The following is a 15868-nucleotide window of genomic DNA, read 5'->3' as shown; positions in this document are numbered from 1 at the left end:
AGTAAAAATGGTGGTCATCATCAGAGCACATCTATTTTTAGAACTGTGCACTGTGGGAAATTGTGAGTCTGAGATGACGTCTACATGGGTTAGAAACACTGTAGGAGTGCACTTAAAATGAACAAAACACTGCATTCAGTTTGGCAGAATCTTTCCATTTCCAGAGACTGTGAGCCTGAGTCTTTCTTTTTCTTTCCAAATTAAACTGAAATTAAAACAAGGTGGGAGGCTATAGCTCAGAGGTAGACCGTGTGTTTAGCATGTATGAGGTCCTGGGTTCAATCCCCAGTATCTCTAATAAAATAAATTAAAGAGTAAATATACCTAATTATCTCTTCTTCCCCTCCCCCCAAATTAAAATCAAAACAGAAAATACGTATTGATGTGAACGTCCTCCATCACTGTTGGTAAAAATATCAACTAGCACAGCTTTGCTGGAAAACATTATGGCTATATTCATGAAAAAAAATTCGAAAAATGTGTACACCTTTTGACTCACCACTCTTTCAATGGAAAGCAACCTAGCTATAATCATCAAGGACCTCAAAAAGATGCATACGATCAGAACAAGTATCACCACTTCTAGAAGCCTGACTTTAGAAAGAGATCAGAGAAGCGTTTAAAGATAAAATGTTATTTACATTATTTATGTTAAGGTAAAAATAGAAATGTTCCAAATGCGCGATAAGGAAGTAACCAGTAAATGCGTTCGAATACCTCCAGACAATGGAACTTCATGTAACCAGTAAACATCATGCATTAGAGTCTTAATGAGGGGAAAAGAAAAAACAAAAAACAAAAAAATCACAAATTTTATTTTGAAATAATTATTTTTATATGGAATAAAAAAAGACTGAAAGGTAGCATACCAAAATTTTGACCAGTTATCTGTGATGACAAGTTATCTCTGGGTAGTGATTTTGATGTTCATTTTACACTTTTCTAAGTTACTGCCAGGAGCATGCAGATTTCTATAATCAAGCAAAGGACCCCCAACATTCGAGCGCATACCTGATGATGGCTTTGACTGCAAATCTGACCACCGTGGAGAGCAGGAAGAGGGGAGTGACCAGGATGTGGAAGAGAGACAGTGAGGCAAAGGCCTCCGCAGGTTTCAGATTGTTCCCGCTGGCGTACGCGTGGGTCACAAACGTCTGTGCGGAGCAAAAGTTTCTTTAGAGAAAGCTGGAGACAGTTTCACAAATGCTCACATTCAATGTTACAAACCTAACGTAGCCTGCTCTGCCAATATGTCTACTGCCACTATGAAAAGAACTACTTCACCCAAATGTCTCCCAAAGAAAAATACTTGCTATTGGTCTACATTCATTCTAGCAGTAAACTGGTGAGAAGGGCAAAATAGATTCTATTGACAGACGAGAAGACTGACTAAGTCATGTCAAATTTCTGAGTGAGGGGAATAACCGAAAGAGAATCCAGTGTTCTTCACAATTGGTCAGGCTCTTTCCAACCAATGCTTAATTTTCAGAGACGAAAAAAAGGAACGTTCCATTGTTTTAGGGCCCCTCAGGGAGCTCTTTCCTAACATTACCAACATTGGTATCTAAGGCAGACTTTTTTACATTTCTGAATAGAATACTGATTCCTCAGTTTGTCATTTTCATTTGAAAACTAACGGAATTATTTAACATTTTTGGGTTGTTGATCTAGCATCATCCTGTTGTAAGAATGTCTGGGCACTGGGCCCTGGAGGTTAGGAGAATAAATTTTCAATCTCAATCTGGCTCCCCAGGGCACATTTATCAGTGTCTCGGGATATCACTGATGGTCATAACTGAAGCGTACACATGACATCTAACAAGTAGAAGTCAGAGATGCTGCTAGCTAGACATCTTAATGCAGAGGATGGGTTCTTACAACAAAGAAGTAATTACCAGGGCCAGAATGACCACAGCACCACGCTTGAGAAACCCAGGATTAGAACCATCGCAATGGAAACAGCAAAGAGAAGACTGGCCGCGGCGGGATGATGTATATGACCACCCACACAATCTTGTCCCTAACTTATTTCTAAACACTGACTTGGCTCCATTTCTAAAGGTAAGAAAAAAGTGTCTTACAGCAAGAACGGCTGCTATGGGTATTGCTGCATTCATGAAGACTGTGGAAAGAATCAGTTACATTAGTTTCAGTGAACTGTGCAACATTTTCAGTAACTTTAATCAACATCTATTATTGCTTTAACTTTCCCTGAAGACAAGAAGGACCAAGTGCATTAAATAACATTTCGTCTTGAATCCATAAATATTTCCCGGTTGGTATTTTCTGGTTTACTGCTGTGAGAGCTTGCATCCCCTAGTCTCATCCAGAAAATATTTCTCTTTATTGAAAAATTATTTTTTATGAAATGTTATAAAGAGTAAAATTTAGCTAAATAATCCTTTAATGACATATGTTTTTAGAATTTAACAAATGTGCGTTTTTCAGAGTATTTGCAGTCTAGATTTTGTTTGGTCCATTTAAAGTAACATGTTTTCTGACGGTCCTCTGAACAACAGCAACTTACTGGAGAGTGATGTATAAAGAGCAAAGGTTTTGAGGCTGGATAGTTCTTTCATTCTTGTTTCTTCCACGCTCTTGCAAAAGATGTGCTCCCAAGCATACAACTTTAGAAGTTTGATGCCTTTCAGTATTTCATTCGTTTTCTTCAGTCTCTCAGTGGAATAATCCTATAAAAGAGAAGAATAAAAAAACAACGTAAGCTACATCCAAGTGAATCTAAGAGGCAAGACCAGGTACTGGAGAGGGATTGAGGGAACTCAAACTCTGATTTCTGCTTGGTTCTGTGAGATTCCAGGGAGAGGTAGTTAAACTCTCTGTGCCTCTGTCTCCAACATTAAAATGAAGAGTTGAATGGGGGAGGCAGGGTGCAGGAGAAGGTTATAGCTCAACTGGTAGAGCATGTGCTTAGCATGCATGAGGTCCTGGGGACTGAACCCAGGACTCCATCAAAAATAAAAAAAAAGAAAAAGAAAAAGAAAGAGAGAGAGAGTTGAATGAGATGGCCTCAAATTTCTTTCCACCTAAAAAAAATTTGTGTCTCTGTTGCTTTGGTTTAAATAAAAGCAGTTTCTTAAGTTTCACATGACTTCCTTGAATAATAGCTACAGAGAGTACAGACAGACCTTTGGGGACATGATGAAGAGGCTTTCAGTGACTCTAATATCTAAGTCACTTCATTCTCCCCTCCACACGATCACTCACGTTTAGGAGAAGAGAAACAATGAACTTCAAGTTCACGTGCTTCTGATTTGGGAATGTGAGGGTACAGGGTTGTGCGTCTCCACACTGAGTTGTCATAAGACACTTACTGAAACCAAGCCCATTATCTTTAACTTCAAGAGATTTCTACCTCCTCCTTCATAAGCTCTTGTTTAAGGCTTAAGTTAGATGAACTGATTACTAACAACTTGGATTAACTGGAGGGAGATGTGTGGCAGATACAAAAGCCTCCATTTAGTCAACTGTTTTAACTTCCACCACCACCAAATATTACATCAGAATTACTCGAAGGTATGGTGTCACCTGTGAGATCTCAGAAGGAGCTGCAGAGGGGCAACAGGCAGATAAGAGGAAGCAAAAGCAGCAAATGGTCTGATTTTATTTATCATTTTGTCTCTTCAGAGTCTTAGCTGCCTATCAAATGACTGTCGGTGAGTGAATGAATATAGTATAAAGGGCTAAATGAAAGTCAGATGTTGGATCGTCATGCCCCCTCCTTGTGTCCCTCTTCCACACTTTTCTGTACCCATGTCCTGGAGTCCAGAGGGGAGACGGCTCAGTCAGAAATAATGAGCAACCTCGCCAGAGGCAGCAGAAAAACAAGTGATAAAAACCACTTGCGTGGCATGCAACTTACTCGTCACAGTGGAAACACCAACTTGGGAAACCGTCCACCAGTGGCAGCCTGATTTACAGACAGCCTTGCTTATATTTAATCAAACTTTATTTCTAAAAATGCTGTCAACAATTTTATTATTTGCAAATATTTCTTTAAAAGAAGCCAATTCTTGCTCAAATGAAATGATTTCACGGCACACTGAAGCCAGAAAGGGTCAATAATTAGGCTTCTTCTTGCTTGCCAAGTTGACCATGAACGTACTTGGGAAGAGAGGATGCCACTGAAATATTTCAGTGAAACCCTAGAGTTCATCGCGTGGCTTGATCCAACTCTAGAGACATTTAACTTCAGAACACCAAATCTGACCCTTTATCTGTTCCTTGATCCATTTCTCCCATGTCAATAATTGGCATCCAATGTACACATACTCAAAAGTACATGTAAGTTATTGTCTGGTTCATGCAAGCGTAGGTAAGTGACCTACAAGATGATTCAAGGCCTCATTGCATCATGACACTTAAAAACATCAGTGACTCTGGTATTTAGAGTCTAAGATCATTAAGTCTTGGGTTTCAAATCCACTTTAAAAAAAATTGTTGTGCAACACAAAAAATTCACATTGGCTGCCTAAGAACTGACATGCACGATAATGATTTCCAAATAATCTTGAGTGGTATATATTAATTTCTTATATTTTAAAAATAAAGCAGCATTACTGGATTTTCCTAATATAGTTTCCAGAGGAGGTTACTTACAAGAGTGCTCTTCTGAGCCTCTGCCAATTTTGTAGCAATAAAGTACTGAATTGGCGCAAGAAGTACAATGACAGCTGCGCCAACCAATGCGCTGGATCCAAGTAAATTGTAGAGCAGAATCACTCCCATGATGATCTAGTGAGGAAAACACAGGGAAGGGAAAATGAATAGGGGTGTGGAGACCACGGCATGGAAGGAAATATTTTCAGTGAAATTGTAATATTTCTTAATTATTATATTAAATTTATTTGGAACTCAACTCAATTGTGACAGTTGGGTTTTACTATGATTTATCTGGGGAAAGCTAAGTAGTAAGAATTTATTTTTAGTGTAAAGATGTGTACAACCGGTGTCAAACCGATTTACTGCACAGAGCTGCGGAATGGTGCCCATGCTTCGGACCTAAAGTGGTCTTCAAATTTTTAAAAGGATACACTTTTTATTTTTTGAAAATGTGGCCACCCACCATAAATTTACTCAGAATTGTATTAGCTTTTCAAGGCAGGAAGGATGGAAAGTAAGAGCCAGCACCATAACGCAAGAGGACAAGATGGTTGTTTGTGGACTAAATGATCTAAGCTCTTTGCCTTCTCAATGACCGCAGATGTTGCTGAAGACAAGGCAGGCAGGACTAACTAAAACCGTGGAGAAGCTAAGGTTGGTACCTCCATCTTATCTCACTTTCCTTTTAAATTTGTTTTCCCAAACCCAAGACTGAACCACTTACACCTACTATCCCTGGTTTGTCACTGTCTTCTTTTTTCTTTAAAAACTCAGGATTTATCCCTGCTACCCTGATTTTTTTTTTTCTAGTAGTTCAGCTTATCATGGCTCAAAACATCATCTAATGAATTGTATCCATGCAGCTAAGGCATTTAACCCATGTCTATATGCCAGCGATAACAGCTCAACAGTGACCTTCTAGAAGCACTGGCCCATGTTTAGTGCCAAACCAATTAAGCTCTTTGGGAATTCCAATCAAAATGAAAATTCCTTTCAGGTCACCCATGATGCAGTCATTCAGAGGCAGCCTGGGAGTTCTGACACCCTTTAAGTTATACCATGCAGCCAGCTCCCTCATTGATCTGGTACATTTGGACGAAATGAAACAAAGCACGTCTTAAATCTTACTTTGTGCCAAGCACTGTGAATGACATACACTTAGATTTGATTTGGATTTTCATTAAAAATGAAAAATCCAACAATAAATTTTAAAACCGTGATGTCTTTTTTTTTTTTTCATTTCCTCTGCAAGTAAGAATTTTACTTATATTGACCTACCTGAACAGGCATAGCCCATAGATTGGGACACAGGAACAAGAACCACATGAGTTGATTGGTTTCAATGGCGAACCAAGTTATTGATCTGACCCAAGGTCATCTCACCCATGGATAAATTAGATGTAGAAAGCCGAAGGATTTTATTGTATATCATGGCCTAAAAAAAAAGAAGAAGAATAAGAAGAAGAATGATAGACTTGAAGCTCTAAACTTAATAATCAACACTCTGCTTATTTATTTTCATTGAAAAAAATAGCATTCTAAAATTTTTTTGAGAAAAGGGAAAATAACCCTATAATGTTATCTTCTTAAGTCAACCATTATTTTCATTTTAGTATTGTTACTTTCAGTCCTTAACTAAATACAAGCTTATTTTTTCTGGCACTATAATCAAAACATACATTCAACTTTAAACATTGTCTCTGGAACAAATATTGCAGAAATAAAGAAATGCAAGATTTCAAAGTATTTTAACATATTATTACAAAGGTTATTTTTTAATTCAATGGGCTTATGAATTAGCCCTGTGTTTCTTTTATTAAGTAGATTCTAGAAGTATTGATGTTATAATATCAAAGTGAAAACGAAAGGAAAAAAAAAAAACAAACAGAACTGAAACTGCTACCATTTCTATTACTGGATGGTATGTGGCATTTTCAAGAAACCAAGATCACCCAAAGCTTGTACACACCAGCAGGGCTCCACGGAGGTTAATGCCAGTCTCTATGGTTACGTAGTAGGAAGCCTGCAAAAATGTCCTTTGCAGAATCAGAGCCAAGAAGAGAAGAACGGCGAGAACATAAGCATTTTCAAGAAATTCCTTCGATGAGAGGGTTTCTGAAATCTTATCCCAACAGAAAAAAGACACACATTAAAAACTTTTCATATACTGGTATACAATTTGCACTTATTATATGATACATGGTTGTTAAATATATAAGACTCAATATCTTCATATACTGGGACATTATGCTGTACACCAGAGATTGACACATTGTAACTGACTGTCCTTCAATTAAATAAATTAATTAATTAATAAACTAAAAAAATTAAAAAACCCTTAAGGTCTTTATAATATAGCAATGGAATGAGCCACAGCAAGGCAGTTTTGGCTTTTCCTCATCATGGTCACAGATACAAAGACAAACCAGTTCAATGGATAATATCCCAAATTGATCATTAAGATGGTTGGAAATGCCTGATTAAGAAAGCAGGTACTTTTTTTTTTTTTTAACTTTTGGGAGGGTTTGGGGGGAGGTAATTAGGTTTATTTATTTAGTTTGTTTTTAGAGGAAGTAATGGGGATTGAACCTAGGACCTCATGCATGCTAAGCATGCACTCTACTGCTTGAGCTATACCCTCCCCGTGAAGAAGGTATATTTTAATATTTTTAAAAAGTTGAGTACATTTTCCACAAAGATATATTCTACTTTAATAAACTGGAAAGTAATCAAAGAAGATAGAAGTTAGTTTAGACTGTAAATTACAAGGAGAAGCTACAAAACTGATAGTCAGCAAGACCAATGGGACAAAAATACAATTTAAGTAGCCTTATTAATTAAAAAAAATTCTACATAGTTGACTTTTTCTGACTTTTATATATCTTAACTGATATAATGAAATAAACTATAAATTACAAAATACATAATTTGGCCATTTATTCCACTCACATGACATTTTCAGTGACAATATACATCTTATGAAAAACTGTTTTAGTAGGATTATGACTGAAGTCATCATAAGAATACACAAACTTATTTTTTTTTTGCAGTTTTAAATTTAGATTTATTGACTACTGATTCTCAAAGACTAAGTTTTAAAAAATCTGTTCTAAACAATTCCACTGAAAATTATACATACACAAAATTATTTTTTGTTTGTAACAGTAGTATATTCTAACTAATTTAAAAACATGGTTAATATGTGTAAGGCAGAGGGATGATGGAATTCTACGTGGAATTTAGATATCTGTATGTAATTAGGCTAGGAGGGACTATCACAAAAATGTATTCGATGGTGAAAATATATGGTTCACCTCAATAATGATTGAGCGCTAATATATGCAAGGGACTGGGTTAAGCATTGCGGGCACTAATGGAACTGTTCAGAGTCATTCGGTTTAAAGAGCTCACAACCTAGAAAGATAAGCATATCCATAAATAACACGCTTCATTATAAATAGCGTTTCTGGAAAGTGCCAACGCAAAGTAAACAATGTGTTGGAGAACACCAAAGGGAGTCAAATTCCAATGAGGACAATCAGAAAAAGCTTCACCAAGGAGGCATCATTCACTGTAGGCTTTGAAAATGAGTACAATTTTAACAGGGAAAGGAAAGAGGACAGGAAATGAAACTGCAGGACTAGAAAAAGGAAACTAACACACCTGGACAAGGATTTCTATCTGTGAAACTGGGGAAATCAACTCTTATTTTCAAAAGAAACTAGGAAGTTCACGATGCAGACTTTCTTGAGAGCAGAAAATAAAGGATTATAAATGTATAACAGCAAATACTTAAACTATATAGCTCTCAACAGTAACATAATATCTAATAAAAATATGTGATTTGCCCTGATCATTGTGAAACAGGGTGATGGCTTTTACTACACAGGAAAAGAGAAAAGTACATATTACAAATCACATTGCTAACAGTATTGGTCATAAGCCTCTTAGAAAGTGACTCAGCCACCCTCTTGTACTTATGCATGAAAATTCTTTACAGGATTGTTACAAAGATCCAATAAAATAATCAATGTGAAAGTTTCAAGCATAGTTTCCAGTACACTGTAAATGCGTATTAAATGTTTATAGTTTCTGAATCTGAGAAACAATTTTGTTGGCCCAATCCATTCAATGAATGATTTTTTTTCTACAAGGAAAATTATGAGTTTTTTCTTCTTTTAAAAATCATTCGATTCTCTGTAAATACATCTGTCTGAACTGCTTATAAAACTGCATTTTTTTTTTAAAAAGTAAAGATTACAGAGAAATCTGTCAATAATACGTTTCCTTCCAAAAGCACCACAGACTTACTCCTGTTGTGTTATTTGTCCCATTCTGGGTTTCATTCACACGCTGAACTATCCCAGAAATACAGAGAGGTCCAGCAAACCCCAGCAAGTCAGCAAGATAACGAAACGTGCTACTGAGCAGAATTGGGCGCCCAAAAGCCCTGTACATCGCTAGCCATATAGACGGAGTCCGATTTGGATGATCTGCCACTTTTTTCTAAAAAAAGAAAAAAAAAAACCCAAAAACCTTGATGAATCAAAATAGAACAACTAAAACAGCAATGAATCTCAACAAACACAGAAACCCTTTCAGATATTTCTGATATTTTTTAAGTTTAAAAATAAGAGTTACTCAGATACAGAAAACCAACTAGTGGTTTCCAAAGAGGAGAGGGAAAGAGGGAGGGGAAAGACAGGGGTATGGGATTAAGGGATATAAATTACTATGTATAAAATAGATAAGCAACAAGGATATATTGCACAGCACAGAGATTACAGCCATTGTCTTGTTACAACTTTTAACTGAGTATAACCTATAAAAATAATGAATCACAATGCTGTACACCTGAAATTAATATAATATTGTAAATCAGTTATACTTTAAGAAAAATAAAGAAATGAACTGAAAAAAAAAAAAGTGTTACTGAGTCTCGTTCAGTATTGGTTGCATAATTTGGTATCCCTGCACTCTTTACAAACAATGGCTACTGAATGTGTTTTAATAGAAATGGAGAGAATAAAAAGTAACCAGGCCAGTTTTCAAACACTTTGTATGATTTTTAGTTGTCAAAGGATGATCCAAAATTCTTAAGGCTGCCTTACTTTTAATGTCCTTTTATTTAGAAAAAAATGAATAAATCGGTCATGAATATTATCGAATAACACTGTATGGGAAAGAAAATAGTAAAATACATCGGTTCAGGCTATTGACAGGCTGGTTAAGATTTCTGGAGTTACTAAATCACAAGAGAGTCACCTGTCAAATTACTACAAGCTAAACAAAAAAGATCATCCCAACTTCAAAGTGTTTCTTCTCCAGGTATTTCCCATCATCTTGAATGGCAATCACTAATTTTAAGGCTATGTTAGACTTGTGTTTCCTAATTTTTCCTTAAAGAAATGCCAAATGAAGAATGAAATACTTGCTTATGCCAACTCATGGCTTCACATTTCAATAGTCTTTGTTGAAAAGACTTTAAGACCTAAACAATCATAACTACATCTTGGAGAGGAGGTAGATAAAGTTTTTTCATTGTGGTAAAGCAGCAGCTCAATGCATTCAACTGTGTTTCATATTCAATTCCCTGTTAGATGAATAATTTTATTTTTTTAAGTTTACTGATAAGAGACATTAACACACCAAGTCCAAGTGACTCTGTGTTAACGAAGAGCACTTGGAAAACTTAAGCTATGCTTAGGCTATATTGTTCATCTTTACTTCAGAAGAAAAGTTTTTAAAACATTATGCAATACTTTTCCCAGAGGTGAAACCATAAGATGACTCAGGTTCATTTGTAGTAACCATTTCCTGCAATAGTAATTTCATAACACGCATTTTTGACACAAAACAGAGGTCATTTTCATCATTTACCATAAATGCTTTGTTGATCTTGATTTAGAACAGCCAAAAACTCTTTAACTGATTCACCATACTCTAGTCCCTTCCCATGTCATCATGAACACTTATATTTTTAATTATGATACTATTTGTAGATGATTGCAATATAAAATATCACTGTGGGTAGTAGCATACATGACTCTTTAGAATGATGACAAGAAATACTGTGAATATTCAAAGATTCTCATATTTAAATTTTTAAAAGCAATTATAAATGCTCAAAGAAAGTACCAGAAGAAACCAACTTTGGCAGACATATAAGATGACACGTGGGGTAGGTGGTAGGTAGACAAGGCCCCTTTACTTAACTTAGTTCCCCAACTTTGAAATGTAGAGTCCAAGTTTTAGTTAATAATTCATTTATGGATTTTAGTTTCTCAAAAGTAGTTATTTATGGATATGATCTGTTTTCCCTTTAAATAACAAATTATTGACCAGATACTTGAAAAAAGACAATGAAAATTCCATGAATTATTAGCATGATATAGTAACCAGGATTAGATGTACATGATTACTGAACTTAATTCTGACTTTCCACTTGATCCCAGAGAAAAGATGGTGACTTCTCTGTCCCTCCTCATGTAGTGACTGGGCAACTAACACAGCATATTTCATTGGCTCTTCCGGTATCTTCTCAGCAGCCCAGTTAACATGACTCAAAACTCCTGGGGAAGAGGGATGGAGAAAACCTGCTCTTCCTTAACCACAGCTATTACTTAAGCTTAGTGCCTTTATGTTAATAGGCTCATTCTCCACCATGATGGACATGAAAAACAGAAACTAAATTACCTTTTGTTCTTCATATGCATCTTTTAAACAAACATAGTTTGTTACAGCCCGCATTGCTATTGGTAATTTTCCAATTGCCTTCAGATCAGTAGGTTTTTTATGAGCGGATATGATGAGCGTGTTCATCCACCAGTACGTTGCTTTGGACAGTAAATTCACAAAGGGTTGGAGAAATCTCACCCCCAGATCCTGGAGGTCTTCAGGAGGCTTTACTTTCTGAGGATTCATGAAGAACACATACCTCTGTGGCAAGAAAAATTCCACAGAATAACAGTGAATCCAATTCTTTTTTCCCACATACTGAAAAATAAAATTTTAACCGTTTCTACACATTCATTTCAGGAGGCCAAAATTTCTATTTTCATACTTCTTTCCATCCCTTCCTGAAACATTCTTCGAAATAGTTCCCTTTTGTTGTGACTAGATTCTCATTAAATTCCAGAGTTTCACATTGAATCCAGTTGGGCCAATGCTAAAAAATCCATTATTCCTTTAAAAGACAGCTGTCACCAAGAATCGATCTTTCATAATATCCTTTTATGATAATTAATGATAGATTCAACTAAATGAAGATCTTAACAGTATTTGGATTGTTTAAATGTGTTATCAACTTCATTGTTGAGTCATTCTGTTAATCTGTGGTCTGGCTGATGTTCACTGACTGTTTTCCACCATCCACTGCAACACGTATCTTGCCATTCGGAGCAAATTTAAAGTGCTCTGACAGGAAACGAACACCGAAGAATGGGTCACTAGTAAGCCACACAATATAACCGGCCACATTATGTGGCAGGAGGTACAATGGATCTGTAATCACAGACCAGGTGTGAGACTTGACCATGCTACTTTGGGGATAAGACTAGAGTCATCTCTTACAGAACTTTCTCCATCAATGAAATGGGCAAACTGGATGAGGTCATCTTCTATTCGCAATGTCTGAGACTACACTAATTTGACTAAACCAGGTTTGCTTTGGACCAATCACAGATGATGGAACTTTCTGATGAAAATAATTTCATATATAATACAGGCTAAGCATAATGTTAGGCACATCACATGCACTCAATCAATATTTGTGAATAAATAAATAGATTCCACAGTCATATTGAGATTTCTGGAACATTAATGGTCTGAAACTTAGTAGTTCAACTTTCTATGTATACACATAGATGATACACATTTGTTTATCCTCTTAAATACTAGTGATTTCTAGCTGACTATGATCTTTAATACTTGGGTCTTGAATTCTGGTAATTGAACAAAAATCATTGAAACCTACTCTGACCCGAATGACATTGATCTCCACAGCCATCAGGAGTCCATTCAAAATGACCATTATGCCTGTGATGCAGAAACGCAGGTCTGATACTCCCCAACCGGACTGCCAGTACTTGACCAACTTAATGGTTTTTGTAATAAAGGCCATGACCCAATACAGGAATAAGGCTGGGAAAATAAAAAGTGAAAAGAAAAGATAAAATCTTTCACTGATTTTTTTTAAAAGGTCATGAAATTTCAATATAAATGCAATGCTTTTTAATAACAAACACAATTTAAAATATTCTATTTCCAGGTAATTTTATTTGTTAAGAAAACACCATATGTGCTGTAGTGCACTTTGAGGTTTTTGAACTGAAGGTATGGCAATGAGTTTTAAACCCTTAGTCTTCCATTCTGATTTTGTGTGACACCTGTGCAGATACAAGGAGCCATAAATAAGGATCAACTATATTCTTTAGAACTTACATATAATTCTATAGACTCTAAAACTGATTATCTTTTGTCTTGTTTTTTTTTTAAGAAGCCCTGATTATATGAAGAATTCACAAGTTGGTATGGGTGTAACCTAGCCAATAGGTGTGTTGCAACTTCCAGGAGCGTTACCCTAGAATTAGTACGGAATCTATGCAGCCATGTAATAGGTTTTCTGCTGCTTAGCATTTAAGTAGTGACTCTTCTCACCCAAAAGGTTTGAGACACCACAGGCATCCACAGAATACAGAGAACGATGCTCCCGCAGAGCAAGCCCAGACCACAAGTATTTAGGTCAGAGAAGTAGGGATCAATATCATCTCATAACCACAGCCAGCATTTTGCAGAAACTATGAAACAGAAGCAGAGACTTTCCTAGAAATCTGTTGTCAAGGATTCAGTATACTTTGAATAAATCTAAGTACCAATGAATATGGGATGAGGAAGAAGAAATCTAAAACATATATAAGACAATCCAGTTTGGACAGCATTTATCAAAACAAGAAAGTTTAAGGGTGATCACAACTTTTCTAGTGGAAAAGAACTGAGACTCATCTTAAATATAAAAAACAGTAGATTGAAAATAAGTGGATGGAAAAGGCTATACGATGAAACAGTAAGCATCAGAAACTTGGAGGGGGTATATTAGTGTCAGATACTAATCAGACTTCAGGACAGAATATTATCAGACAATTTTTAAACTTTTAATAATAAATGTGTCAATTTTTCATGAAGACACAGTAAAAAATACATATATGACTAATAAAGATTTAGGTCTCAACATTATCAACCATCTTGAACTATTTGATATGTATAAGACTATTTGACATTTAACATTATAAAAGTGCATCCCCAAATCTCCAAAATATACATTCTTGTTAAATGTATATGGTACGAGTACATACTATATACTCACTCAGAAAACAAGAAGCAATAAATTTAGAATAACAGATAACCTATAGAGACTGTTCTCTGATCACAAAGAAGTTAAAAATCAAATTAGCTAGAAGCAAGTCACAAATCCACTCACGTTCAAGGGGAGAGGATTATACAGAGTGTGAACATCAAGCAAAGATAATGGAGGTAACCTCTGGGTCTTTTCACATGGTAAGATATCTAGGAGTCTCCAAATATTTGGAAATTAAACAATACATTTCTAAATAACCACACGTTAAAAAAGAAACTGCTAGGGAAAGTAGAAAATATTTTAGCTAAGTTATAATGAAAACACTACAGATTAAAATTTTACAGATTCCAACTAAAACAATACTTAGAGGAAAATATATGGCTTTGGAGATAACTTAGGTTAAAAAAAAGAGTCAGGTCCAAAATCAATGACCAAAATTTCTACCTTAAAAGCTAGGGAAAGAACAATGAACAAAATAAAGAAAAGAAAGAGCAATAAAAGTAGAAAGCAATAAGATAGAAAATGAGTAATTGAGAAAAGGAACAAACCCAACAAATCCAACAAGGTTGTTTTTTGAAAAGATCAAGAAAATTAGTAAGTCCTCAGCTAGACTGATCAAGAAAAGAAGACAAATTAGCAACACTAGGAATAAAGTAAAAGTTATCCCTACATATCCCATGTCCTTAAAAAGCATAATCAGGAAATACCTTGAACAATTTTATGACAATAAATCAAAAAACTTAGATGAAGTAAAAATTTTCTCAAACCTTGTAACTACCAAAATTGACATGAGAAGAAATAGACACTCTCAAGAGTCTTCATCTAATAAATAAATTTATAATTTAAAATCTCTGTTTAGTTAAAACTTCAGGCCCAGATGAATTCATTAGTGAATTCTATTGAACATTTAAGGAAGAAATGAAATTAGTCTCACCCAATGTCCTTCAGAAAACAGAAATAGATAACATTTTATATGCTGGGGTATATTTGTGTATCCCAGCTTATTAAAAGCCTGGCAAAGACATTGCAAGAATAAAACCAGAACAATATCCCTCACTACAGAGGGATAAAAAACCCAAACAAATTAACTCCAGCAATACATAGCATGAGTAACAAATCATGACCATGTGTGGCTTAGCCAAGGATGCATGGTTACTTTATCATTTGAAAAATCAATCAGTGTATATCAACACAAACACACTAACCGAAATATCATTTCAACTGATGCAAAAAAAATAATCTTTCAATGAAATTCAACATCTATTCATGATAAAAAAAAAAACTCTGATAAAATAAAGCTTTGCATAGAAGAAACCTTACTCACCTGATAAAGGTCTTACATAACAAGCTTATATAACTATCATTAAGTATGAAAGACTGTTTTCCCTCTAAAATCAGGAGCTGGACAAAGATTTCACTGTCACCATTTCTATTCTGCATTTTACTGGAGGCTCTACCTAGTGCAATATAGCATAAAAAAGAAAAAGAAAGCATAAAGTTTGAAAAGAAACAAGTATAACTGTCTCTATTTTCAGATGATATGTTTGTTTACATAGAAAGTTCCAAGAAACTTACAAAGCAATAATTAAAAGCAGTAAGTGAATTTCCAAGGTAGCAAGATCAATATACAAAACCAATTGTATCTTATTTAGTGGCAGAAACAATTGGAAAATAAAATTTTAAATATAATTTTAAATGTAATTCCATTTATAATCGCAGCGGTCAAACAAAAAAAAAACTGGTAATAATTTTAACAAGACATAAAAGATCTCTACATTAAAACTATAAAATATTGCAAAAGGAACTGAAAGAAGACTTAAGAAAATAAAGACTGGATTGTGAGACTCAACATGTTTAAGATGTCAATTCTCCTCCATATTGTTCTGTATATTC

The 15868-nt window shown here is 35.2% G+C and overlaps 1 protein-coding gene across 1 annotated transcript in view; it reads right to left on the bottom strand.

Annotated features, from left to right (window-relative positions):
* The window catches only part of ABCC9 (ATP binding cassette subfamily C member 9), a 107435-nt gene that overhangs the window by 76328 nt on the left and 15239 nt on the right, over positions 1-15868 (bottom strand). Inside the window, 10 exon segments of the mRNA XM_032472850.1 lie at positions 1012-1154; positions 2082-2122; positions 2528-2690; positions 4618-4752; positions 5899-5967; positions 5969-6055; positions 6590-6742; positions 8932-9126; positions 11317-11559; positions 12596-12762. Of these exon segments, the coding sequence (XP_032328741.1) occupies positions 1012-1154; positions 2082-2122; positions 2528-2690; positions 4618-4752; positions 5899-5967; positions 5969-6055; positions 6590-6742; positions 8932-9126; positions 11317-11559; positions 12596-12762 (1396 nt within the window).

This window comes from Camelus ferus, chromosome 34 (assembly GCF_009834535.1).
Source record: "Camelus ferus isolate YT-003-E chromosome 34, BCGSAC_Cfer_1.0, whole genome shotgun sequence".
NCBI lineage: Eukaryota > Metazoa > Chordata > Mammalia > Artiodactyla > Camelidae > Camelus > Camelus ferus.
This window is presented reverse-complemented; position numbering and strand designations above follow the sequence as displayed.